General features: G+C 41.1%; 2 protein-coding genes across 4 annotated transcripts in view; one reads left to right on the top strand and one right to left on the bottom strand.

The window, feature by feature from the left end:
* The first annotated feature begins 20 nt into the window (after positions 1-20).
* On the top strand, positions 21-19861 carry rab24 (RAB24, member RAS oncogene family). 3 transcript variants are annotated; one of them, XM_084320734.1, is made up of 9 exons: positions 21-118; positions 3171-3381; positions 3807-3875; positions 4141-4219; positions 4979-5046; positions 11331-11430; positions 11703-11753; positions 11989-12048; positions 15362-19861. In XM_084320734.1, the coding sequence occupies exons 2-9, from the start codon at positions 3265-3267 to the stop codon at positions 15433-15435; spliced, it is 618 nt and encodes a 205-aa protein (XP_084176860.1). In that variant the 5' UTR covers positions 21-118; positions 3171-3264; the 3' UTR covers positions 15436-19861. The 3 variants fall into 3 exon arrangements, with proteins under 3 accessions (XP_084176860.1, XP_084176859.1, XP_084176861.1); XM_084320733.1 differs by lacking the exon at positions 21-118 and adding an exon at positions 2544-2957; XM_084320735.1 differs by lacking the exon at positions 21-118 and adding an exon at positions 2544-2957 and having other exon boundaries at positions 15365-19861.
* Positions 19862-25399: 5538 nt separating this feature from the next.
* nsd1b (nuclear receptor binding SET domain protein 1b) overlaps positions 25400-27443 on the bottom strand; it is a 99404-nt gene continuing 97360 nt past the window's right edge. The window contains exon 23 of the mRNA XM_084320496.1: positions 25400-26477. Within this exon, the coding sequence (XP_084176622.1) occupies positions 25774-26477 (704 nt within the window). The 3' untranslated portion in view covers positions 25400-25773. The remainder of the gene's footprint in view (positions 26478-27443) is intronic.

Below are 27443 nucleotides of genomic sequence, written 5' to 3' on the forward strand. Positions count from 1 at the left end.
TCGTTGTGGTGGATCAGCTGCTGGCCCTGCAGGCGATCATTCTCGAAGACACTCTGACGTCACGAGACCACCGCCATCTTGGTATTGGGGAAACAAACCGATTTATACTGATCAAATGGTATGCGCTGAGCTCCGTTTTTATTACATATTTTTATCACATTCTTGTTCATTTCATAACCTTTTCATATAATTTGCTTTGAAAATATTGAGGTCAACATGGCATTTCACTATTTCGAAAGCCTTTCTGGTGATTCTAAGTGCATGTTTCCCCCAGTTAAAAAAACAGGAAGTTGACTTCGAGAATCAAGTTTTGATTGATTGATTGAAAACTTTATTACAGATTGCAGAATGGGTACAGTACAGTACAGCTCAATACATACAATTATTAAGGGGATGCAGACCAGAGAAAGACTTTCGTCTTGTTTACATCAGGGTCCCCCATTTTCAATTCATCATAGACACACATGACATACAGATAGACAGTACTGCTACATCTATACATTTATGACATACCAGATTTGCAAATACAGTACTGTTTGTGATACAAAAAGAGTCCAGAAAAGAGTATATACATTTGACGTAGAAACGGGGGGGGGGGGGGGGGGGGGGGCTGTACATTGGAGGTGGGTGGGGAGGGGGGGTTGGGTAGGAGGGGTGAATGAATGAATGAAAACTTTATTTAACAGATTGCAGAATGGGTACAATACAGTACGGCTCAATACATACAATTGTTAAGGGGATGCAGACCTGAGAAAGACGTTTGTCTTGTTTCCATCAGGGTCCCCCATTTTCAATTCATATAGACATTTATGACATACACAACATACATGACATTTATGGCATAGGGACATATAGGTATTTAGTACTGATACATTTGTGACATAGGCGGTATTCAAATATACAGTACTGTTACCCCTAGATCCTGACAGAGTATATACATATGATGGGGAGGGGACTGTACATTAGGAGGGGGTGGGTGGGTGGGAGGGAAATATACATACGGCGGGGAGGGAATATATACATGCGGTGGGGAGGAGACTGTCTATTAGGAGGTGGTGGGGGTTTTGGGCATTTACGGTGGCCAGTTTCGAATTGCAGCCTCCCGTAGGTGCTCTTTAAGAGCGGTTTTGAATGTGGGCAGGGATTCACATTCCTTTACAGCTTTGGGTAGGGCGTTCCACATTGTTGTGGCATAATTGCGAAACGTGTTTAGTCCCTTGTTTGAGCCGAATCTGGGTTTAACATGATTTGTTGAGCTTCCTCTGGTGTAGTGGTTGTGGTATTCACTGACCTTTGGGAAGTATTTTGACATGTACATGGGCACCCCGGTCGTATAGTGTATCTTGTAGACCAGGCCCATTGCAAGTTGCTGTACTCTGTCGTCTACTCTAAGCCATCCTAGGTTGGCAAAGTGGGCAGGGGTGAGGTGGGTTCTGGGGTTCAGGTCAAGTAGTAGTCTGACCAGTTTGTTTTGTGATGTTTGTAATTTTGTTTTAAGCGCCTTTGAGGTGCTTTGGTACCATGAGGTGCACGCATAGTCATAGTACCCTTGAATGAGTGCTCCTGCCAGAGTCTTCAGGGTATTCTTGTTTACCAGAGAGGAGATCCGGTACAAGAATCTAGTTCGTTGGTTGACTTTTTTTATTACATTGGATGCCATTTTGTCACAGGAAAGATTTGCCTCTAGGATGGAACCCAGGTAGGTAATTTCGTCTTTCCGTGGGTGGGTGGGGGACACTGTACAACTGTACAAGCAAAACTGTACATTTGGAATATTGACAACCATACTTGGTCATTTACTGTACATTGGAGGGGGTTGGGTTAGGACATTTACAGGGGCCAGTTTCGAATTGCAGTCTCCCGAACTTCTGTGCGCAACTGAGGGAACATGTGTGCGTGGGAGCGGGAGCGCGCGTGCACATGGCGTGTAACCAGTTCCCATATTACGACTGCACCACTGCCCGTAGGTGTTCTTTGAGAGTGGTTTTGAAAGTGGGTAGTGATTCACATTCCTTTACAGCTTTTGGTATGGCGTTCCACATTGATGTGGCATAATTGCGAAACGTGTTTAGTCACATTAATGTCCAACACGAAAGGTACGTGTACTACACACTGGCTGGCAGGGGCACACTTGTTTTTTAGATCATTTGATTATAGGCCATCATGTGAATTCGCAATGTATTAACACTTGGAATTTTTATTTATAACAAAACAATGCGTTGATTTTTGGGTGCTTATGTACACATTAGCTGTTGTCTGCTCCAGTTGTGTGGGTTGTATTGAGTAACTTATGATTATACTTAAGTTAGGTGTGAATAAAAAAAAGTCTATACCTAACCCTAATAAATTTACAATGACGTCATTCGATTAAATAAAAAAAAATGACATCACGTCCTCTGTGTCTCACGCAACTCGGCACTTCCTCTTCTTTGAAACCGCGTCTAACGCGTCGGTGGTTCCGTTCCCCCAAACAAAGCACAGATCGGCGTCCGCTTGCTTTCTAACTAGTTGACCTCCTAACACAGCTAAACGTACCACTAGACACATAAACCTATGTTAGCTATATTACTGGAGTGTTGTATTATTACAGTACTGACATGTTAAGGATGTATCATGTATCACTCTCTAGCAGCTAACGCCAGCTGCTTGTGATTTCAGACATTGCGCAACAGACCACACTGGAGAGAAAAATATCCAGCTTCGCTAACGTTACCTAACGGCACCGTTACCTAGTTATAAAAACAACAACAAGGAAAACACCAGCATGGCGGCGGCAGCAGACAGCTCGACAACAGGGCGATGGTGACCAGAGGATTTGCTGTCGTTTTCACTTTTTAACGCGATTTTCGTAGTTTATTATTTGTCAACCTTATTATTCCGGGCGTCATTACAATTTGGATTCGGATCACATGCCAAGAGAGGGATCTGTTTAATTTAGCTTGTAGCTAGCTACCCAGGTAAGTACTTTGTTTGTAATAAAGTAACTTATTAGCTTGTTAGCTAAGCTGGCTATCCAGCTATATGGGTGTGTTTGCTGCTGTCTGAAGAAAGTTCGTTTTTTTACCATTGACAGTCCATACAATAATCCGGGTCCTAATCGATATGTACTGGTTGTTAATATAACCTTCATATTTGTCTTTAGTTTACTGTGATTCGTGTCCTCCACGCAGCACAACCCAGTGGCTGGCGAGTCACCCCTCCACTGCCTCCTGCTCCCCCTGCCTCCTCCTTCTCCTCGGTCCTGTGTCTCTCACTGTGGACACTATGAGCGCCATGCGTGTGGACGCCAAAGTGGTGATGCTCGGGAAGGAGAGTGTCGGCAAGACTAGCCTTGTGGAGAGATATGTCCATCACCGCTTTCTCGTTGGGCCCTATCAGAACGTGAGTGTCATCTGCTTGACTTCAATGTTATGACCCCCCCTGCTGTGTGATTGATAGCTCCTTTTAGTTTAATAAAATACAATTTCATATTCAATGACTGCTGGCATGGAGGGTTTTCTGACATTAGCCCTGAACAGTGTTTCGCACACTTTATTTGTGCCTGTTGTCCACCACAAATACATTTCTCAAATTGATACAATAACTCATATCTTGTCTCTCATTTACACAGCCAACTACTCTGATTGTGCATAATATCACCTATCCCTGCTAGTGGCCACCACCACAGATAACCTAAGAATCTGTGGGGGAAAACAATTCATCTGTGATCATTAGGCTATAAGTTTTAGTCTTTATTCAGATTCTGGATAGTGAGGAAAGAGGGTTAGCATTATGTTAATTCCTGGCTTCTGTTCTTTTATCGTCAGACTATTGGAGCTGCTTTCGTTGCCAAACCAATCCAGGTGGGAGATAAGGTGGTTACCCTTGGAATATGGGTGAGTTGTGAGCTTCCAGGCTTCCAATAGAGCATGATGAAATATTGGAGGGCACTTTGTTTGGTAGATTGCGGACCGTCGGATACAATGATGCAACACCAGATGACTGTATTGCAGAAAGTACACAATGTTCTTAATTTGACATCTCTCTCTTTGTTATGCATTCCCTCTCGCTCCCGCTTGCTCTCTCTCTCTCTCTCTCTCTCTCTCTCTCTCTCTCTCTCTCTCTCTCTCTCTCTCTCTCTCTCTCTCTACTATAACCCAGGACACAGCTGGATCAGAGCGGTATGAAGCTATGAGCAGAATCTACTACAGAGGAGCGAGGGCTGCCATTGTCTGCTATGGTAAATCAATCTGCCTTTATATCGTCCTATCGCCACCCTGGCAGCACAGTATGCATTCATAACTGTTCTAGGATGTCTTTAGTGTCGAGTTTTAGCTTGTCGAGTTTGAAATGAGTTGTGGTAATATCATGGTTCCATTTCATTAAAAATGGAATGAAACTTTTGGATTACTTTTTAATCAAATCAATTACTGTGCTGCAAGGAATCTTTTTTTTATTCACTTAAATATACAGTAAGTGGGCCTTGTGTTCCACATTATGTTTGTAGGAAATTAAATCTAGTGTTTAAAGTAAGACCCAAAAGCTTCCATCGCTGCCATGGTAATTGATGTCAAAATTGATTCACTATGCGAATGCTTTGTATTTTTAGTTTTTGCTTGGCAAAGGCAGCATAAGAACTTTCATAGCCCATCTGAACACATGAAGAAGAATGAAGCTTTGATTATTTGATAATTACTGCTGAAACTTCCACGTCCCAAAAAATGGTAATTGGGAGAGCTCTAGACTTCTCTGCTGATTATCCAGTCCACACGTCCTTTACTTGTTCCTTAAAATGTTGGGGGAATTCTGAGCTTGTGGGAAATAGATGATGAGACATTTCCCACAGCACTTGACTCATACTGTTCTTTGGCTATTTCTAACTTTTCTTTTTTTGTGTGTGAGGGAGAAAAGAAGGGGATTAATAGTAATAATGCAATGTGTTGGTATTGGTATCCTCATGTTTCAGTAATGCATGTGAATGTACGCTTGGCTCCTGTAGATTTGACAGACGGCAGCAGCTTCCAGCGAGCTCGCTTCTGGGTGAAGGAGCTTCAGAACTGCGAGGAGGTTTGTTTTCACCCCCCAACAATATCACTAAGTTTTCAATGTTTTCACCGTTGCCTAGGGCTAAGCATAATCACATTTTCAGATTGAACCTAAATATTTTTTTATTATTTTTTAAACAAACACATAAACAAACATGACAACACACGATAAGATATACAAGCATTAGTTGACAGTGCACATCCAATGAAATCACATTTTAGTTAATTGTCTTATGCAGGATATACCCTTAATACCTGTTATCTAAAAACCTACACACATATGCTCCAGCTCGTACCCCCCCCCCGGACCCCCCATTGGATAATCCATCCATTATCCCTCGCTCCTAACCAGACAGCTAGCTTTTATTTTCTCCACCACTTCTAACCACAATGTCATTTTGGATTCATTGAGACCCAAAATTCTTGCTGTAGATATTTCTTGATAGATCACATCGAGATATGTAATAATCCAGACCTTTCGGCAACTTTTTTCCTGTTGGAACCATCGTGATGCTATCAGCTTTTTAGCCACTGTGATACCCGATAAAACCAATCTCTTTAGCTGTGGATGTACTGCACACTCAAAAACATCATTCAGCAGTAATACAGAGGGGTGTACAGGTATATTCCAAGTTAAGAGATTTGATAATTGCTGGGTCACCTCTTTCCAGAATATCTTAACTGGTGGGCAGTCCCAGTACATGTGCATAAATTTCCCCTCGTCCCCATTTGTACATAAGGAGCATTTGGAGTCTTGTATAAGACCCATTTTTTTCAGTCTTATAGGAGTCCAGTATGTCCTGTGAATATAGTTAAGATTGATTTGTTGATGGTCCGGGTTCCTTGATGTGAGTCGAACATTTGCCCAGGCTTCTTGCCAATCAAAATCACTTTCCAGGTCTGGTATATCCCTCCTCCAGACGGAGTCTAGGTGGAGGGTTTCATACGAGGACGTTAGTAATTGATGATAAAAATCTGAAACAAAACCTCTCGATGTCTCTCTTTCATAGAAGAATTTGTGGTATCTGTGGTGTTCAATTGGTATCTTTAACGGAACACCATGAGACTTCAAACATAACAATAACTGTATGTAAAAAAGATGTGTGGACTTGGTGAGATTAATTTTTTTGCGTATTTCTTCATAACTACAAAAACCCTGTTTGTTAAAAACATCCCCTAATGAGTGTATGCCTTGCTTTTCCCATATAGGGAATCTTATATGTCGTTTTCCAATCAAGAGTGCATTGTTATTGAATAAAGGAGTATGATTATGCCATTTATGTGGGTTAGGATATTTTTTTTGTGTTTCACGCCATATCCGGATCGCATGAGTAATTATGGGGCCAAATTTCCGTTCGCAATGCTTAATTGATAGTTTAGTGTATGCTATGTCCTTCAGTCTATGTGGGGCTACTATATTTTCTTCTAATTTTCTCCAGGATACTAATGCTTGGGGATCAAACCATGTTGTCAATGGTCTTAAAGTGTACGCCTTAAAATAGTGGAAAAAATCTGGAAATGCCATACCACCGTCTGCTTTATTTCTCTGTGCAGTGGATCTTTTTATACGTGGTGGTTTGTTATTCCAAATAAATTTGTATGTGGAGGAGTGTAATTTTTTCCAGTAACCCTCTGGAGGGGGTAACGGTAGCATTGAGCTGAAGAAGTTGATTCTAGGTAGTACGTCCATCTTAACTATTGATATCCGTGCCTGTACTGAGTTTTTAAGTTTTGCCCACCTATCAAGGTCGTCTTTGATTTTGTTTTGGATTTTTGTGTAATTGTGCTTCACCGTTTGTCTTATGGTGGGGAATATTTCCACTCCCAAACATCTAAAGTGTTTTACCATAGGTATCTCTTCTGGGAGGGTTATATCTTTTTTTGCAGGGGCGTTAAGTGGAAGGAAAGCCGACTTCGGCCAATTTATCTTAAATCCCGATAAATCTCCAAAGTTCTCAATCAACTTGAGCAGATGAGGCAATGTGGTGTTGGGGTTTTGCATGAACAGTATTACGTCATATAAACTAATTTTATGTTGTGTGCCCTTGATTACGATTGGTTCTATGGATTGGGATTGTCTTATATATTGTGCTAAAGGCTCTAATGATAGATAGAATAGTCCGGGACTAAGAGGGCAACCCTGTCTAGCTGAGCGTGATACCGGAAAGATTCCGGAGGTGATTATACCTGTTGTAATCATGGCCGATGGGTCTTTGTATACTACTTTAATCATATCAATGAAACCTTTACCTAACCCCATCTTCTCTAATACTGCCCATAGATACGACCATTCCAGCCTGTCAAAAGCTTTCATTGCATTGCAATTGTACCTAAATTGTACCTCATCCCATTTCTGCTTTGCACTATATAGTACTGTACATTAGTACACTGCATAGTATTGTATATTATATGGTAACTCAGTTACGTCTATTCTGCATCGAACATTGTACATATGTCTATACTGAACACTGTGACCTAATTTTCTACTTCTAAATTACATGCTATACTATGTTATTTGATACTATCTTGTCTAGCACAGTCTCTGGAGCGTAACAGTAAGAAGCATTTTGTATAAGTATTCTGTACTTCTGTATGACAACTATTAAAGAAACTTGAAACTTGAAACATCCAGGGACAGCATCGCCTTAGGTATGGTGTCGTCCTTGTCGGCATCTAGTACGTGCAGTAATCGTCTTATGTTATCAGTGATCAAGCGGCCTCTTATGAAGCCAGTTTGGTCCGGATGAACGATCCGGATATGGCTTGAAACACACAAAAAATATCCTAACCCACATAAATGGCATAATCATACTCCCTTATTCAATAACAATGCACTCTTGATTGGAAAACGACCTATAAGATTCCCTATATGGGAAAAGCAAGGCATACACTCATTAGGGGATGTTTTTAACAAACAGGGTTTTTGTAGTTATGAAGAAATACGCAAAAAAATTTAATCTCACCAAGTCCACATCTTTTTTACATAGTTATTGTTATGTTTGAAGTCTCAAGGTGTTCCATTAAAGATACCAATTGAACACCACAGATGCCACAAATTCTTCTATGAAAGAGAGACATCGAGAGGTTTTGTTTCAGATTTTTATCATCAATTACTAACGTCCTCGTATGAAACCCTCCACCTAGACTCCGTCTGGAGGAGGGATATACCAGACCTGGAAAGTGATTTTGATTGGCAAGAAGCCTGGGCAAATGTTCGACTCACATCAAGGAACCCGGACCATCAACAAATCAATCTTAACTATATTCACAGGACATACTTGACTCCTATAAGACTGAAAAAAAATGGGTCTTATACAAGACTCCAAATGCTCCTTATGTACAAATGGGGACGAGGGGACATTTATGCACATGTACTGGGACTTCTTAAACGTAACATTCGACACAGTCGAGCCAAATCTAGCACTGACGTCCAACCTTGCAACCCAGCCAGTGCAACAGAACCCAGGAGTGTTTGCCGCATTTCAATTAAATTCTCATACTTCACCTACTAGTATATAAGCACAAAACTGCTTCGCCAGTGCAGTCTGTCGAATTATGTAGAAATGTAGAAATCAAGCATGGGTATATCCATCTGTTGCAATTGAATTTGCTGGTTGCAAAATGTAAGGCGCAGCAATTGCTCACCTGCCTTATAAAGTGATTTTAATTAAAGGGGAACTATCTTACTATTTCTTTCACTATTTGGGCAATTTTACACTTCCTGTGAGTATGGAACACATCTGTAAGGTTTATTTAAAAAAAAAAAAATTATTGTTTTGTATTTCTAATCAAGTACTCTAGAGCAGGGGTTCCCAAACTTTTCAGGCCGGGACCCAGAAAATAAGGCGTCAGAGAGCCGCGGCCCAATGCACATCGTCAGGCTTTTTTTTTTCTTTTTTTTTTTTGCCAGACGGCCAAATATCACTTCAATCCTATTAAGTTAGTTATTCATTTATATGTGCTATTTATGAGAGGGATAACTTGTTGCAAAATGATAATAATAATAGCCTCATTAAAATACTATTGTTGCTTCGGTTGTTTTCAGCGTTTTATGTGCATAATCTGTTATTTAGTTTGAAATGTTCGTTGAAATAAGTAGATTATTCGTTTTTGTTTATTTATTAAGTTAATATAAAACCATAGTCACATTTTAGTATACAATAGAATAGAATTTTAGAATACAAAATGAATATTAAAGGCAACCAACTTGTGTTCAGCTTTTCTCTGATTGGCCACGACCCCCCGCCCCCTTTTGCCGCGAATGCGGCAGCAGAGGTCCCTGCAAGGTCTCAAATTAAATGAATGAAGCGCGCAGCGAACGCGGCAGCAGAGTGTATAATGTTATTTCGCGGAGCATAATGTATAATGTTATTTCGCTCGTTGGAGGCTGCTGACTGAAGCGAACGCGGCAGCAGAGTGTATAATGTTATTTCGCGGAGCATAATGTATAATGTTATTTCGCCCGTTGGAGGCTGCTGACTGATTAATAATAAGCTCTTCATTTTGGGGATGATTTTCAAATATCATACTTCTGAAGTATAAACAAACTATACTGCTGTGACGTTATTTCCAACCAACGAGCACCTCTCGAGCACCTCTCAGAGCACTTGGGGGAGCCCCATGCACATGCGCGGCCGCGGTCACTCTCTGCCACGTCTCTCTCTGTTACTGACGACACACAGCGCGGATAAGGGCATGTGCTAGGGCGGTCATGTGGCCGTGTGGCCAATCAGAGAAACGCTGAACGAAAAGCTGAACACAAGTTGGTTGCCTTTAATATTCACGCGTCCTGGCCTGCTTCTAAGTTCAGTGGCCTGACAACATTTTTTTTTTTTTTTTTTTTTGGGAATCATCTTGCGGCCCTCCCATGGCTGCTCGCGGCCCACCTTTGGGTCGCGACCCCGACTTTGGGAACCACTGCTCTAGAGCAGCATTTTCTGCACTTCCAGATTCCAAGCTGTTTTTGGCTGGGCTCCGCCCATACTCGCAATGCGCTTTGAGTGACAGTCACCCACAATCTGTACTGGCAGATAACTTTGGGGGGAGAGATATAGGGACTAATTAATTTAGCCGCAGGGGGCATAATCCCACGGGACAATGCATTGGTAACTTGTTTCAAATGACAATATATACCCGTGAATATTATTGCACGGATCGGAATACGTGTGGGAGCGTGCGCTATGATATTTTGCAACAGGTTGACGTGACGCGAGTGCTGATGCGAGAGAGAGAACGAACGAACGAGCGAGGGAGAGATAGAGGGAGAGACGGATAGGGAGAGATCGCTGAGAGAGAGAGAGAGAGAGAGAGCGCGCGCGTGTTCCCCCCCCCCCCCACACACGCAGTTGCGAGTGTGTGTAAATGCTTCGAGACGAGTCACACCGTATGAGAGCCTCTCTCTCCCTCTGTCTGTCTCGCCCTCTCTCTTTTTCTCTCTTGACTTGAGGAAGTGTCAGTGACAGGGAAACCGCTTTCGCATTATTTCCACTCGCTCCATTGTTGAGCAAATAGTTGATTGTGGGCGGTGGCTACAACCACAGAGGGGCCTGAGATATGCAGATCAGCAGCACCTACATACGTCAGGGAGTGAGACAATTCTGAATGGCTTGGTTCAGTGGGGGAGGTTCTTGTCTGAGCTGAACTGAAGAGATTTCACATCTAGTCAGTGTTGGTACAACCCCACATTGCTAGAAAACAATGCAAACCACAGGAAAAGGCCATTTATAAGATCGTTCCCCTTTTTAAAGTGGCATGCCCCGTGAATCACTACTAGGAGCAGATTACAGGCAATCATAGGGCTGTACCGAATGCTTCGAAGCTTCGATCATAATGTTGACATTCGAATTCTAAATCAACATTCGAAAAAAAAAATATATATAATTTTTTTTGTATGTCTATTCAATCTGTTTAAACCAATGGGGGTTTTCTTCACAGTTGCAGATAAAGTTTAGGCTACACTAATATTATACTATAAGACGTCACCATCACTTTCGTACCAACCGTGCCCTTATTGGATTATTTATGTTGTTGACGAAACTGATGAGTTATATTCATTAAAGAAAGTTGATTTAATAAAAAAATATATACTAATTTAATTTATTCAAAAGTATTTTTTATAAAAAATAATTTAGACATTCGAAGCTTCATTCGAATACTTCAATAGAAGCTTCTAATGTTAAAAAATGACATTCGCAATGACATTCGGTACAGCCCTAGCAATCAATGCCTCAGTCTATAAGGTGCTTCGCCGTCTAGATGGTAGGAGTGTTTGTGTGACCTCCTTTGTGTCTGTGTTGTTCATTCAAGCACTGTAAGATCTACCTGTGTGGCACAAAGAATGACCTGATCGAGGCAGACCGGGGTCTTCGCCAAATAGACTACCACGACGCACGGGACTTTTCTGATGGTAATCTCAACATTAATACTATATAGAGAGTTTGGATCAGAATTAGAAAATGCTGCTATTCACGCTACTTAATATTTTAAAGTTTTAGACCCTGTTTTTTGTTATGTTTGGGTTGTTGTTTGGATTTTCAAGTACCGGTAATGATGGTGATATTCTTTGTTAAGGTGGCCCGCCTTAACTATCAAGTGCTGTGAAGACCCCTGATCACGAGTACTGATATTACTGAAGATACCCTGCATAGCAGTGACTTTTACGTTTGCTTTTCATTGCAGAGATCGGAGCTCAACATTATGAAACCTCTAGTAAAACGGGCAACAATGTAGGTAAGTAATATTTGACTGCTCAGTTCTTTCTTTAAGCCACTAGAAATAGATGCTCATAGGTGGGTAAATTTCAGATGTAAGTACAAACTGAACTGTTTTGTGAACTGGTGTATTTGAACGAGACAAGCACAGATCACCTTTGATACATTAACGCCTGTAGCATCCAATTCACTGTTCATGCATGTATAGCCATTCCAGCATCAGTACCTTAATGCATTCTCTTTCTGACTGCCAGATGAACTGTTCCAAAGGGTTGCAGAGGAGTACAATGCCACTGCCTTCCAAGACATGACTGGTGAGCGTTTTGACAAGATATTCTCGATTTGGGTTTGTACATTCTGTATGTTGTCAAGAAACACCATATTTGTCACTATTATAGTATCGCACAATATTTTGTATTTATTGTGTCGCTGTATATTGTATTCTTGACATTGTAAACGAGGGCTCTCCCTTGATTATCTCTTGACATTAAATAAAGGTTGAATGAATGATTTGCTGCATAATAGGCTCACTCTGAAACTTGGACGCAACTTCAGTATATTGAATCTTTTCCCAACCTTAGACGTGAGTCTGTTTTGTAAAAGTTCTTACCATTATCCTTTGTTTTTATTTAGCCAGTCGGGTCACGTAGGAACAACAGGCACACGGCAGGACACTATTCTCTGTGATGAATGTTAGGACACTATCCTCTGTGATGAATGTTAGGACACTATTCTCTGTGATGAATGTTAGGACACTATCCTCTGTGATGAATGTTAGGACACTATCCTCTGTGATGAATGTTAGGACACTATTCTCTGTGATGAATGTTAGGACACTATCCTCTGTGATGAATGTTAGGACACTATTCTCTGTGATGAATGTTAGGACACTATCCTCTGTGATGAATGTTAGGACACTATTCTCTGTGATGAATGTTAGGACACTATCCTCTGTGATGGATGTTAGGACACTATCCTCTGTGATGAATGTTGGGACACTATCCTCTGTGATGAATGTTAGGACACTATCCTCTGTGATGAATGTTAGGACACTATCCTCCTCTGTGATGAATGTTAGGACACTATCCTCTGTGATGAATGTTGGGACACTATCCTCTGTGATGAATGTTGGGACACTATACTCTGTGATGAATGTTAGGACACTATCCTCTGTGATGAATGTTAGGACACTATCCTCTGTGATGAATGTTAGGACACTATCCTCCTCTGTGATGAATGTTAGGACACTATCCTCTGTGATGAATGTTAGGACACTATCCTCCTCTGTGATGAATGTTGGGACACTATCCTCTGTGATGAATGTTAGGACACTATCCTCTGTGATGGATGTTAGGACACTATCCTCCTCTGTGATGAATGTTAGACACTATCCTCTGTGATGAATGTTAGGACACTATCCTCTGTGATGAATGTTAGGACACTATCCTCTGTGATGAATGTTAGGACACTATCCTCTGTGATGAATGTTAGGACACTATCCTCTGTGATGAATGTTAGGACACTATCCTCCTCTGTGATGAATGTTAGGACACTATCCTCTGTGATGAATGTTAGGACACTATCCTCTGTGATGAATGTTAGGACACTATCCTCTGTGATGAATGTTGGGACACTATCCTCCTCTGTGATGAATGTTAGGACACTATCCTCCTCTGTGATGAATGTTAGACACTATCCTCCTCTGTGATGAATGTTAGGACACTATCCTCCTCTGTGATGAATGTTAGGACACTATCCTCCTCTGTGATGAATGTTAGACACTATCCTCCTCTGTGATGAATGTTAGGACACTATCCTCTGTGATGAATGTTAGGACACTATCCTCTGTGATGAATGTTAGGACACTATCCTCTGTGATGAATGTTAGGACACTATCCTCCTCTGTGATGAATGTTAGGACACTATCCTCCTCTGTGATGAATGTTAGGACACTATCCTCTGTGATGAATGTTAGGACACTATACTCTGTGATGAATGTTAGGACACTATCCTCTGTGATGAATGTTAGACACTATCCTCCTCTGTGATGAATGTTAGACACTATCCTCTGTGATGAATGTTAGGACACTATACTCTGTGATGAATGTTAGGACACTATACTCTGTGATGAATGTTAGGACACTATCCTCTGTGATGAATGTTAGGACACTATCCTCTGTGATGAATGTTAGGACACTATCCTCTGTGATGAATGTTAGGACACTATCCTCCTCTGTGATGAATGTTAGGACACTATCCTCTGTGATGAATGTTAGGACACTATACTCTGTGATGAATGTTAGGACACTATACTCTGTGATGAATGTTAGGACACTATCCTCTGTGATGAATGTTAGGACACTATCCTCTGTGATGAATGTTAGGACACTATCCTCTGTGATGAATGTTAGGACACTATCCTCTGTGATGAATGTTAGGACACTATCCTCTGTGATGAATGTTAGGACACTATCCTCTGTGATGAATGTTGGGACACTATCCTCTGTGATGGATGTTAGGACACTATCCTCTGTGATGAATGTTAGGACACTATCCTCTGTGATGAATGTTAGGACACTATCCTCCTCTGTGATGAATGTTAGGACACTATCCTCTGTGATGAATGTTAGACACTATCCTCTGTGATGAATGTTAGGACACTATCCTCTGTGATGAATGTTAGGACACTATCCTCTGTGATGAATGTTAGGACACTATCCTCCTCTGTGATGAATGTTAGGACACTATCCTCTGTGATGGATGTTAGGACACTATCCTCTGTGATGAATGTTAGGACACTATACTCTGTGATGAATGTTAGGACACTATCCTCTGTGATGAATGTTAGGACACTATTCTCTGTGATGAATGTTAGGACACTATCCTCCTCTGTGATGAATGTTAGGACACTATCCTCTGTGATGAATGTTAGGACACTATCCTCCTCTGTGATGAATGTTAGGACACTATCCTCCTCTGTGATGAATGTTAGGACACTATCCTCTGTGATGAATGTTAGGACACTATCCTCCTCTGTGATGAATGTTAGGACACTATCCTCTGTGATGAATGTTAGGACACTATCCTCTGTGATGAATGTTAGGACACTATCCTCTGTGATGAATGTTAGGACACTATCCTCCTCTGTGATGAATGTTAGGACACTATCCTCTGTGATGAATGTTAGGACACTATCCTCTGTGATGAATGTTAGGACACTATCCTCTGTGATGAATGTTAGGACACTATCCTCCTCTGTGATGAATGTTAGACACTATCCTCTGTGATGAATGTTAGGACACTATCCTCTGTGATGAATGTTAGGACACTATCCTCTGTGATGAATGTTAGGACACTATCCTCCTCTGTGATGAATGTTAGACACTATCCTCTGTGATGAATGTTAGGACACTATCCTCCTCTGTGATGAATGTTAGGACACTATACTCTGTGATGAATGTTAGGACACTATCCTCTGTGATGAATGTTAGGACACTATTCTCTGTGATGAATGTTAGACACTATCCTCTGTGATGAATGTTAGGACACTATCCTCTGTGATGAATGTTAGGACACTATCCTCTGTGATGAATGTTGTTTGAACAATGCTTTGCTCTCTTGTCTCAGAAGAAGAGACGGGTGTCACCCTGGGCGAGAAGAAGAGCTCCTACTTCTTCTCCTCTTGCTGTACTAGCAACTAAGAGGGCGTGAAGCGGCAGCTTATCCCGGCTTGGAAAACGTGGATATACTGGATAATGATGCACATCTCAGCCATGGACCTCAAAACCAGAGGAAGAAAGGGAGACAAGAGCTCATGCTGTTTTTGTCTCTCCTCATGCCTTGCTTGCTTACATCGCTTTTTCCGTTGTGCCATAGAGCAGTGAGGCCTGCATTAGGCCTATAGGCTGACTCATCATAGAGCAGTGAGGCCTGCATTAGGCCTATAGGCTGACTCATCTGAAGAGGAATACAACAGTTCTCAGAAGTGGGTGGAGCAGGGGTGCTCCTCTTCACTTCTTTTCAGGAGTTCATGGGGATGTTATACGTTTTTTTTTATGGACACAACACTCCCTTTAATTTCTAATGGAAACTCCGGCTCCAACTGTTTCTTCTCACACTCCACCCCCCCACCCCCAAATATGCATATTCATTATCCGTTTATATATCCCAAAACTAGATACACTGTATTGTACACATTTTTGAGGGTTATTGAGTTAAAGAGTTGTAACATGTGATGTCATTATGGTGTCACATATTCCAGGAAGTATTAAATACATCTCAGTGAATACCAAGGCCTTTACATATTGCTTTCCATTAACTCACTAAGCTCTTGATATATATATATATATATATTTATTTATTTTCCACCATTTCACTGAGCTGTATTTAATACCTGGACTATGTGACATCATAATGACATCACACATTCCAACTATTTCACTCCAACTCTCAAACCAATGCAGTTGTACAAGTTTTGAGATTATGGGCAAAACAAATCAGCGTTATCTTTTTTAGGTGGAGGGTTCCTTTAAGTTGCCCTGACCTCATCCCTGCAGTAGGCATGTCTCCAGAATGCGTCTATACTTCCCGCAAGTTGTCCTTTTGCGCGATCTGATTGGCCACTGACGTTTCTGGTCATGTGACATGTGCGCCCAATCGTGTGACGGCAAGTTCTTTGGGCGGTTAAGCTTAGGCGCTCTTTCGAAGTTGGTTACGGTTAGAGTTTGTCTTAGAGCATGGCGATAGAACGCCAGCCCTGATTCCAAACTCTAACCTTAACCAAACCCGAAAGTCGCCTAAGCTTAACCAGTGATAAACTAGGCGTTGGGTCGTTTGCAGGCTGTTCGATGCGGAAATGGGCTAAGACACTGCTCGTCATGCGATTGGCGCACATGTCACATGACCAAAAACGTCAGTGGCCAATCAAGAGCAACGCGGAAGGACAACTTGCTTGTGGGAAGTATAGACTCCTCCAGAACAGGACCTAGCTGGGGTTTGGATCAACTTGCCATACAGAATAGATAAATAAACGATTACGTTTATTTAAAACTAGACCATCTCTGGTGGCAACAAGATGTTGAAATCAAAACAAAAAAAACTCTTTAATTCTTTTTTTGTATTTTCTTTTGAGTGAGCTAGAGAGTGAGAATACTTTGGCTAGCCCTATTTGGCCTTGAGAAAAGAGGAGGTGCCAAAGTCAACATGGGATTGAAACATGGAACAACATACAAGGGTAAGGGCTGAACGATATATCAAATTCATATAGATATCACAACAAGAAAAAATGCAATATCCATACCATGAAGACTGCAATAGGCATTTTCTAAGTAATATTTAAAATACACAATCAATTTGATAAACATTTGATCAAGAAGAGTCCGGCAGACATGCCTCATTCGAACCCAGAGCCAACTAGGCCCATATACTATGTTACAAGAGATTGGTCATCGCTGGAAAAATCTAAAACAGCTTAACGTGACATAAGGTCACATTTTCATAGCAGGTAAATACTATATATTCCCATAATATACTATGCAAAGGGTTTTAAAACATAAAAAAATGGAAACGCCTACCTAATGTACTGCCCAGTTTGTAAACATGTCTTACTCTTGGGTGGCCTCTGGCCAGGCAGGGAAGGGAAATTAATACAAAATAACCAAAAATGGCACGTTCAATACAAGGGAAGAGAGGTGCTGAGATTTAGATTAGTTTCTTTGCACAAAAATAAGAACTTAATAAACATGTTCCACAGATTCACGGAAGTCGTCTAACTTTTAAGACTGGACATTAAAAATTATTTTGCAAGTTATATTGCAATCGCAATATGCTAGAATAATAACAATGTGATATTTTGTATATCGTTCCGCCCTAATGAGGATATAACATCTCAGTCATCTTTAAATAAAAATAAAAGCTTTCTCGTCCTCGGGCTGCTTTACCAGCCACGCTTCACTTAAGTAAATAAAAAATTTGGTATAAAGTAATGAAATTAAACCAATGATATTCATGGCATTTACACCCGCAGTAACAGCTACTTGGACTGCGAGTGTCTAACGTTCACAGAACCTTCCTGTTTGCATTATTTTTGGTTTTAGAGCCTTGGAACTATATTGTATATGGCGACACCAATGGCATGCTATGACACTAAACAAATGTACTACTACTATGTGTGCATTACTTTGGGGCCATAAGCTATGATGCAACTACAATGATTTCACCAACACAGGAAAGCACTGTGGGTGAATTTTGTAATACGCTGACACAATACGTTGCCATTGCTAAAATGACACGACGAAACTGTCACAGTATAACTCCATTTCCAACTCCATGTGTAGTTTGTGTACAATCTAATATTGATCAAGTCACTAATTTACTGGCCTTTATGTTTTGCTGCCTCATAGGGGTGGGGGAATACTGTATATTATTGCAATATTTTACACCACAATATTGTATGAATTTGTTGATGCCAAGTATCAATGTTTTTATGCACATTCATGCTGATGATGGTGTTCTATAAAATGCCCTGTTACTGCAGGTAAAATGTATTTTGAATGGAGTGTTTGAAAGTCTGAAGGGCCTTGAATTGCATGTGGTAGTTGATTAATGGCTTTCACTCATTGATTTTGACATTACATTGCCCTAAATCTTTAGTACTGGGGGGTGCATTAAAATGCAGTATCAAATAGCGATACTTAGTGTGTTGGAAAATGATATTATTGTGGCCCAAGTATTGTAATAATATACCGGGAGGTCTTTGGCAATTCCCAACCCACACTGCCTCATTGCTGTAGCTATATCACCATTGTATAACCTTACACGCCCTTATTTCTAACATACAATGGGAAGCTACAACTTTTATCTGTGAATGTATTGGTTAATGTTTACACTTTTTTGACAGTCTAGTTGGTGGGTGATTATTACTTGATTTGACCTGTTGTGTGCGAGTGTCAACTTTAAGATGACTTTATTTAATATTTGAATTTGGGAGTACAAAATGACTGAAGAGGGAATACTGAAATCTCTTGAGTTTCTTCGATAGGCTCCGGCTGTGGCCCACAGAGGGTGTAGCCCGCAGAGTTGTCTTGGAGTGAGAACTGAGGGGGTACTTTATGAAACAGGATATTCCAGGGCACCAGATACCTGAGGGGGGAGGGAAGATCCTGATGTTTTAAAACAATTGTCAAATTAAAATAATTGAAGCCATACAAATAGCCTGTTATTATGAGCATTTGAGACGTGATAGTTTGTGATAATTCTAAAGGAACACACCCAATACCCAAAGAAAGACCATAATCTCACACATATCCCAAAACTACAAACATTTAAGGTTTTATTTTATTTAAATAGTTTATTTATTTACGGTAGTTTGAGTTATTGAGTGACATTTTTGTAATGTGATGTCACATTTCAGGAAGTATTAAATACAGCTGTGTATAATAAAAAAAAGGGAGTGATTGACCGTTCCTATTTAAGCCATATAAAAAATTTTACAAAATGCCTTTGTTTCATTTATCATTTCACTGAGCTGTAATTAATCCTTTCTGAAATGTCTGACATCACACGCTGCAACTCTTTACCATTTGTTTGGTTTCGCAAACCAATTGAATTTGTACAAGACAGTTTGTAGTTTTAGGATATGTTAGATTATGGATGTAACAAATTGGCTTTATTTATGTTTTTGGTTGAGTGTATACCCAAACATTAGTATTAATGAGTAATCCTGATTCTTAGAATACACTCCCCCCCCCCCCCCCCCCCCTCACAGTCTAAAGGCATCATCCAAAGTCAATCACGTCATCATCATTTGCTGTTAATAGAACGCTACTTTCAAATGTAGATAAACATACTTGTTACAGTTTACAGACACACACACACAAAGTATGCATCTCACAAGGTGCAGACTCCTTCTGAATGGTGCCTGATGAAGTGATGCTTTTAAAAAGGGCAAGGAGCACAAGCACAAAAGAGAGATTACCTGTGTTTATCTGAGGCCCTGTAGATAACAGTGCAAGACTCCTATACACTACACACCTGGGGTCCACGAAAGTAAGATAAGACTTTCATGGTGTTGACACCAATGACTGTTTTGTAGCATGTTGTAAATTATAAAAGAAAAAAAGGACAATAAAGATGGGATTTCTGCAAGTGTGCATCGTTTCTCTCCTTTTGGGGCCACATATCTGGCTCTGAGGCTATGCCGTTTCTATGTAGGAGCTATGCTAATCAGTTCATTTGCATGAAGGGCATACAAACTTAACAAAAAAAATTAAATCATGGTTACATAAAACCCTGCATCCATGTGGACTGGGCCTTAATCAGGCCAAAGTTGCAAGTGGACTCAATCTCTACAGGGAAACTTGTTTCCTTAGCTGCCAACATTTTAATAGAAAATACTGATTGAACACAAGCTGGTTACCTGCCAAAGTTGCTAGTAGAAATTACACCCGACTCCCCAGCCACCCAGACATGTACCAGCGGGCTGGTGGCCAGTGTTCAAAAAGGTCACGCCAACCTTTTAAGAGGCCTATGTGATTTGTCACTTCATTTGATTCAAAAAGCCCTTACACCAGTGCTATTGTGTTTGGAACAAATACTGGAAGTATAAATTAGCATTTAGCTGTAGAGGTCTTGGCTGGAAGGAAGGTGCTATATGCGATTGTGCACAGAAGTTGTGAAAAACCCGACTTGACCTCCAGCATGATGGTTACAAATGCTAATAATTTCTACTCCCGATAGATATCTAAAAAACAATCACCAGTGTGCAAGTGACTTCCGATGAGACTGAAATAACTCTAAATTTCAAACATAGATTTCCTAAAATGGGTGGAGTATCCATTCATAGTCCTGCCTCTTTAGGATGTGGTTTCTTGCATGACAAAGTAGTTTAATTTCAAACTCACAACAGATGCATAACGACAGCTTAAAAAAAAAAAAACTTGCATCATGCATGAATGTTTAGTGAACCTTCGCTTATATCCTCTTTATTATGTACAAATGACAACACATTTGAACGTCCTTACAAGGCAGCAAGATATTTTGACTCTTCCAACACACATTTTACACAGATGACTCAGATGAGCGACATAAGGCTGAGGGTTAGGGCTTTGAAGTGTGACAACTTGCGTAACCGCAGTAAAAAAAAAAAATAGGTTCTGTGCTGATAGTACACACTAGGGGTTGCACGACAACTTGTGTGAAGAACTCATTCAAATGTAAAAGTCCACAGTTCCAAGTTTTCATTTAGGGCAAAATATTAGACTACTATATCATGATATACGTAGTTTGTAGTTTTGGTGGTATAACAGTATTTAATTGTCCAGTACATCACAAAAACAGTATTTTGTTTACCTTTTTAATACTGCAATTATTTTTGATTAACTTAGAAATATACATTGTGTGTATATATATTTAATATATATATATATATATATTAATAATTCTTTTTTACAATATGTATACATCATGGATGATGGTATTGTAAAAATGCATAATTTGGCATGGATCCATGATGGTATACCTCCCAGCCCTAGGTTAAATTATGAACATGGTTCTAAATGTGATTTCTTACACTAGGCATAGGGTGTGGGATAATGGAACACAGCCCACTCAGTGTATACTTCTTTCGCATGCCAGCAATAAACGTTGTCAGATCAATTTAAACACATTGGTGCCTAGCAGAGGTCCATGGCGTGGGCCTAGCAGCCACCGTTTTCACCGCATCCGTCATCTTATATAAAATCTTGGCTGAATGAACAAGTGTCTGATAGTAATTAATTACCCATTGGAAAACAGCGACATCACTAAGTCAAGAAATAGGGTGATGTTTTCTAAATATTAACAGAATTAAGGGTATGGTGAGGCTGGGAGCCAACAAAGAGTCCGTTTTCAATGTCGCCCCTGGGATTGAAAAATACCCATTTATTCATCCCACGTCAATCTGATGTAGACGGACTAAGTTCGGACAGTCAAGCCCTGCTGTAATATGAACATAAAATCACAACCTTGCAGTTACATGTACGTAGATCATGTAGGGGGTGGAATTAACCTCGTCGCCATCTTTATTTTCAGAGATCGTAATGAACTAATTTCAATGAGGTGATGTATTTCAAAACACAAAAACTGTGGTGAAAAGCAACCGGAGTCAGGTATATAGTATTAGTCATGAGTTTCTGTATTCTGACTATTTTGGTTCCTGAAGTGCCATTTATATCGTGAGGTTTGACCGGGTACTTCCTCGACCGTACCCCTCATTGCATCAAACTCCAACCTATGTGGCATTGCAGTGAATATATTCATTCCATTGATCGATTTTTGTTTTACCACAGGGGTTGAAGATCACCTCTGAGCAAACACAGATTTCACGTCTTATTCTTGCGTAGGCGACGAACGCTGTCTGGTAACAAAGTAGTAGCCTAGTCGCAAAATGGGACTCGTGGATTTAGTCTGTGCAACCCCTTGATGTACACTTACAGTATAACACTTACAGCCTATTTACTTTGTGCCGCACAGTATGAGGAAGGAACCACCAAGTTGCTAGGGTGCCACAGCAAAAAGAAAATTATAAAACAAAGAGACAAAACACTGCACTGATGATCAATGTCCCATGGGCCCAAAACAAGACATAGAAACAAATAAAAATCTGCATTGAAGCAAAAGGAAACACAAACACAGCTCATGGACATACTATGAAAGTGCCTTAGTAACTGTAGTGTAGTGTGATGCTGGCGAGCATCAGAATGGGGTTAATCTTCTCATACACTACATTTTATGATCTACAAATATTACACAGACAGTGTCCTGCAAAAACTCACAAATAAAAAGCTATATTTTCAGGAATCGATAAAAAGAGTATAATCTTCCCATTTTACGCAAATTCATTTTCAGGATTTTGCCATGCATCATCAATGCTTTGGCTTGGTCCCAAGATCACCAAGCATGTTCTGGTACAATGTGCATTAAAGATTTTTTGCAGGTTATGGTAACGCTTTCCTTTAGGGGGCACGATAATAATGGAACCAACAAGGACCTACAGTATATGTTTATAAATTGATTATTCATGAGATACGCACATCTCAGACCCGGTGCTTCTCAATGTCTCAATTCAATACAGAAGAACTATTCATTTGACTCTCAAAGTCCCATTTTCTACCCGCTTACTTTCTTATTCTAAGGGTAGCGATCAGTCAAATAACAATGAATGGGTCAACGTGTAGCTCCTCATTAGTACCCCGGTACTTCATCATTATTTGTGCCCCTGAAAAAGGCCAAAGAGGACACTGTGAGGACGGGGATAAGGACAGCGGAACCGGCATAGCATGGTGGACTTGCTGTTCCTGGCTGATGGGAGAATGTTAGCCAGGTTAGGCCTTGTGTCCATACAGCGTATATTTTCCAAGCTCCTGTCACTTTTTAAGTTGAAAAAAAAACTTGACTTTTCACTAAGGAGCTACTGTGTCCATTGCCGCCTCCCAGCGCCCTGCCAGCACTTTCTCTCCTGAAAAGACGCTATTAGGACTCAAGCCTTAACGTTTCACTTGGAGAAAAGACATAAATTAGGGAGGTAAGATCTGGTGACTCACTAAATACCTAATCAATACAAAATAAAAAATAATCCATTGGCAGATAACAGAGACAAAGTTAAGCTTTCAAGAGGACAAAATGCTCAGCAAAGACATACTGAAGTGCAAGCATCATAGCAGGAGTCTGTGTTTTTGTTTTTAAATGCCTCAAGTCAAAGCAAAACAGTCTTTTATTTCTCTCTGAAACATCCAAGTTCGAGGTCAGGACCGATCACAGAGGCGGGGAGCGATCGTCACACCACTCGTGATCTCTCCCTCTCCTCCCCACCCCCCCAGATCTTAATTTTGTGCATTACAAAAGTATATAAGCTTTTCCATAGAGAATGTTAAACACACTGGAACAATGCTAGCGCTATAAGGCTTACACATCAGGCAGCCCCGTTACTCCATATCCAAGTCCAATCGGGCACTTTCACATTTTGAAGTGGACGAACATCAGCATTAGACTCTTCCACCTCACCCAGAGACGTCCGGCCCCACAACGACAAGCCCCCGAAACAGTACGGCACTGGAAGCAATTCAGTCTCCTAATGCATGATGGAAGTCCAAGAGTTTGAGACCTCAGCTTCAGCATCAGAATGATCAAACATCCGTCTCGAGAAGCCACTTAGACATCAGCTATTTTCATTTGCGTTTACTGAAAAGGTAGACACACAGCACTGATGGGACCGTGTCTCAGACAAGAACAATGACGAAATGCCGTTTTCCCACTCACGTGTAGCCACGTTTGCACCACAGGAACTTTCCCCGGGAACTAGGGACTTTTTATGGGACAGGGTAGGCACCAGGGACAGGGTCTAACCTTAAATTCCAGGAGATTATGTTACCCTCCCAAAAGTTCCTGCATTTCATTTCAACTGATATTTAAAAAAAAACCTGCAGCACAAACCAGGTTTTTTTGTTAAGTGAGCTATGCATTAAAAACATTTCCCCCCCAGAGAATATTTTAGTTACATCAATATTGTGCCATCAGAACAGTCCTACATTTGTAGGTTAAGTATTTAATGAGACATTTAACGTCCATTTTGCCAATGTTCTCAACTACTCTCAACCAGGAAAAGGCGAACGTGAGATGCGTATTATAAGCTAAATCTTTTAGATACAATTAGATTGTATGAACTAAGTACTGTAGGTGAAATGTTTACAGGTCAAGTGTTTAAAGATTGCTATTGCCCATTACTAGGCAATTTGGGCACAGTTTGTTTGGTAATATGATTCATCTGGACTCCGAGTTGCCAGTGCATTGTGCGCTCTGTTGCACGTTTCGATGTTGTCGATGGGTAGAGTCCCGTCTCGGCACAACCCATGCTGTTCTTCAAACTGGATACCTACAGCTCAGGATTAGCTGGCCACAAAACGAATGCAAAGTCATTGGGGCCCAACACTCTAAAGTACCCAAAGCAGGTTTCAGCGGTTTATTTCAGAACCCAAATTCTGAACTTCCTCTTTTTAAGTTATTACGGTCACCCAAAAGCAATTTAAATAGCAAATATCGGTGTGATACAATGAATGTAACAGCCATTTTGCTCCAAGTATGTCTTTGTGGGTTTTATGCATCTGCAAAACTAAAGCCATACAGTTTACAGAATGTATCGAAGTAGTATAATTCTTTCAGTTAATTCAAGTCCAGCTCTCCTGGGGTCAACGCTGTGACATGTGGAGTGAGGGGGGAGGGGGAGTAACGGAGTTGAGGATGTTGGCTAAACTCTTCAGGTAGAAACGCTATCCTTCATTTAATTTAAAAAGCAACACTTATAAATAAGCATGAATGGTAGCATAGCCATGTAATATATTGGCGAGCAGCACAGGACTTATGAATAGAGTGGGGGAGGGGACACGCCTCGAGGTCCCCTCGAGAGGAAGCAACAGCGTTTGCAAGTGACACCTTTAACACACACACAAACAAACAAACAAACAAACCAGCAGCTATGAGAAACTTATCCAAATGTAAAAGACTACAAAGTTCCCAGTTTCATATAGTAGCTCTATATATATATATATATATATATATATATATATATATATATATATATATATATATATATATATACACACACACACACACACATATATATACTTTTTTCTTTTCTTTAAATCACCCTTGCCAGTAATAAGGGTCTTCGATTACCAAGGTGCAGTTAGCCTGTCACTGTGTGCAAAGTCATTCACTGTTATAAACCCAGTTTATGAACCTGGTGTGAGCCAAGTTCCATCAATAGATCCTTGTATTTACATTGGTACAGGTTCTACAGATCAGGCAGGCAAGGCCTCCAGGCAAGGCAGGCCAGCCAGCCACGTCGCTCACAAGCGATTCTCCCGCTGTCGTGACTGTGGATTGGTCCGATCACCTGCTCGTTGGACGGGAGCAGTGATAGACGGGGATCATCTGTGTTTTGTTTGGTTCGTCTCAATATCCTACACCACTGCAGGGTTCATCTGGACCGATGATAAGAGTGTGTGTCACTCCTCTTCCTCTTCATCATCCTCCTCATCCACCTCCTCATCCACCTCCTCATCCTCCTCTTTAATCTCAAGACACTCTATTTCTCCTTCCTCAAGCACTCCTTCTCCGTCCTCTCCACGGACATTTGTTTTCCGACAACCAACTTCTCCGTCCTCCTCCTCCTCCTCGTCCTCGTCCTCCTCGTCCTCATCCCCCAGCAGATCCTCCTCCCCGACATCCCGCTCCTCCTCATACGAAGAGATGGGTGAGTACTGCGGTAGGTCAAACACAAAAGGGCTCCTGGGGCGGTCGGTGGTAGCGACCGGCACGGCCACAGGGACCGAGACGGGGATGGTAACGGGTACCGGGGTGGAAGAGGAAGAGCAGGGCTCCGTACCAATGCCAGCACCGGTCCCAACCTCCTCACCCCCTCTGGCGGCGACTGTACTACCAGTAGCAGCAGCAGCAACAGGCAGAACCACAGCCATGCCCGGAGCTGAGGCCCGGGGTTCGGACGAGGGATACTCCCGGATCTCCCCCGGCTCCAAGGGCTCGGGCCCACAGGGGTCGTGGTCGCTGCAGGACAGTTTGCCGTCCAGCTTGGAGATGAACAGCATGCCGTCGCGGTGCTGGCTGCAGTAGGAGCTGGGGCACATCTCGCAGAAGGAAGCCGCCTCCTTGCTGCATACGTCACACTGGTGCCATGGGCACTCCCAGCGACCTGCCACAGACACACACACACACACACACACACACACACACAAGAGGGAATGAATTTCATGGTAAGTAGGTACATTTTGAACCTGCATTAGAATGATACATTATGTAATATACACAATGATGGATTCAGGACAATGATGGATGTCAAGAGACAGATGCAGACAGGCAGGCAGGCAACACCATTACATGGTCACAGAGGGTAAATCAATCCACAATGAAGACAGAAAAAGACAGCTTATGCGCCTTCCAAACCACCCACTGAGCAAAACGCTTAGCTTTTCTCCATGTGGGTTTGTTGTGTTGAACTTGTGAAATGTTGTGACATGTCACTGTATACAACAAATATCTGATATGGTCATCTGTCCTCTGTCCTCCTCTACCCCTTCCTGTGGATATTAATGTCAGACGAGGTTAAAGGTCACAGACCAGTCTATGTTATTCTTGTAACAGTGGAAGTTGTAGCTCATGTCAATCAAGACGTGAAGGATTTGGGAACAGCATCCTAAATTGTACCACATGCAGAGATGAAACTGATACTATGTACATTTAAAAAAGTGATGTGACAATAAAATAATCTGAATATTCTACCCCTTCCTATTGCTTATTCTGATTGTAGTAGGCCTAATTACTAATAAATATCTACGTTGAACTACAGTCAACGCCTCCTGGTTATTACAGAATTTGATTTGTTGTGAGTAGGCCTGTCACGATAACACATTTTGCTGGGCGATTAATTGTCCCAGAAATTATTGCGATAAGTGATATTATTGCGGTTTTGAGAGAAATAATTTTTTTGAGAAATGTATTTCCCAAAAGTTTTCAATCAACTTTTTTTTTTTACTAATATAATGATAATAGCATAATAATGCAAGGAAACCGTTTCAAAGTGCAATAAACCTTTATTTAACATTGGAAGACATTTTAAATATCCTAAATTACTACCTAACCAATCAGATATGAGATAGCG

The sequence above is a fragment of the Notolepis coatsorum genome, assembly GCF_963971535.1.
Source record: "Notolepis coatsorum genome assembly, chromosome: 8".
Classification (NCBI taxonomy): domain Eukaryota; kingdom Metazoa; phylum Chordata; class Actinopteri; order Aulopiformes; family Paralepididae; genus Notolepis; species Notolepis coatsorum.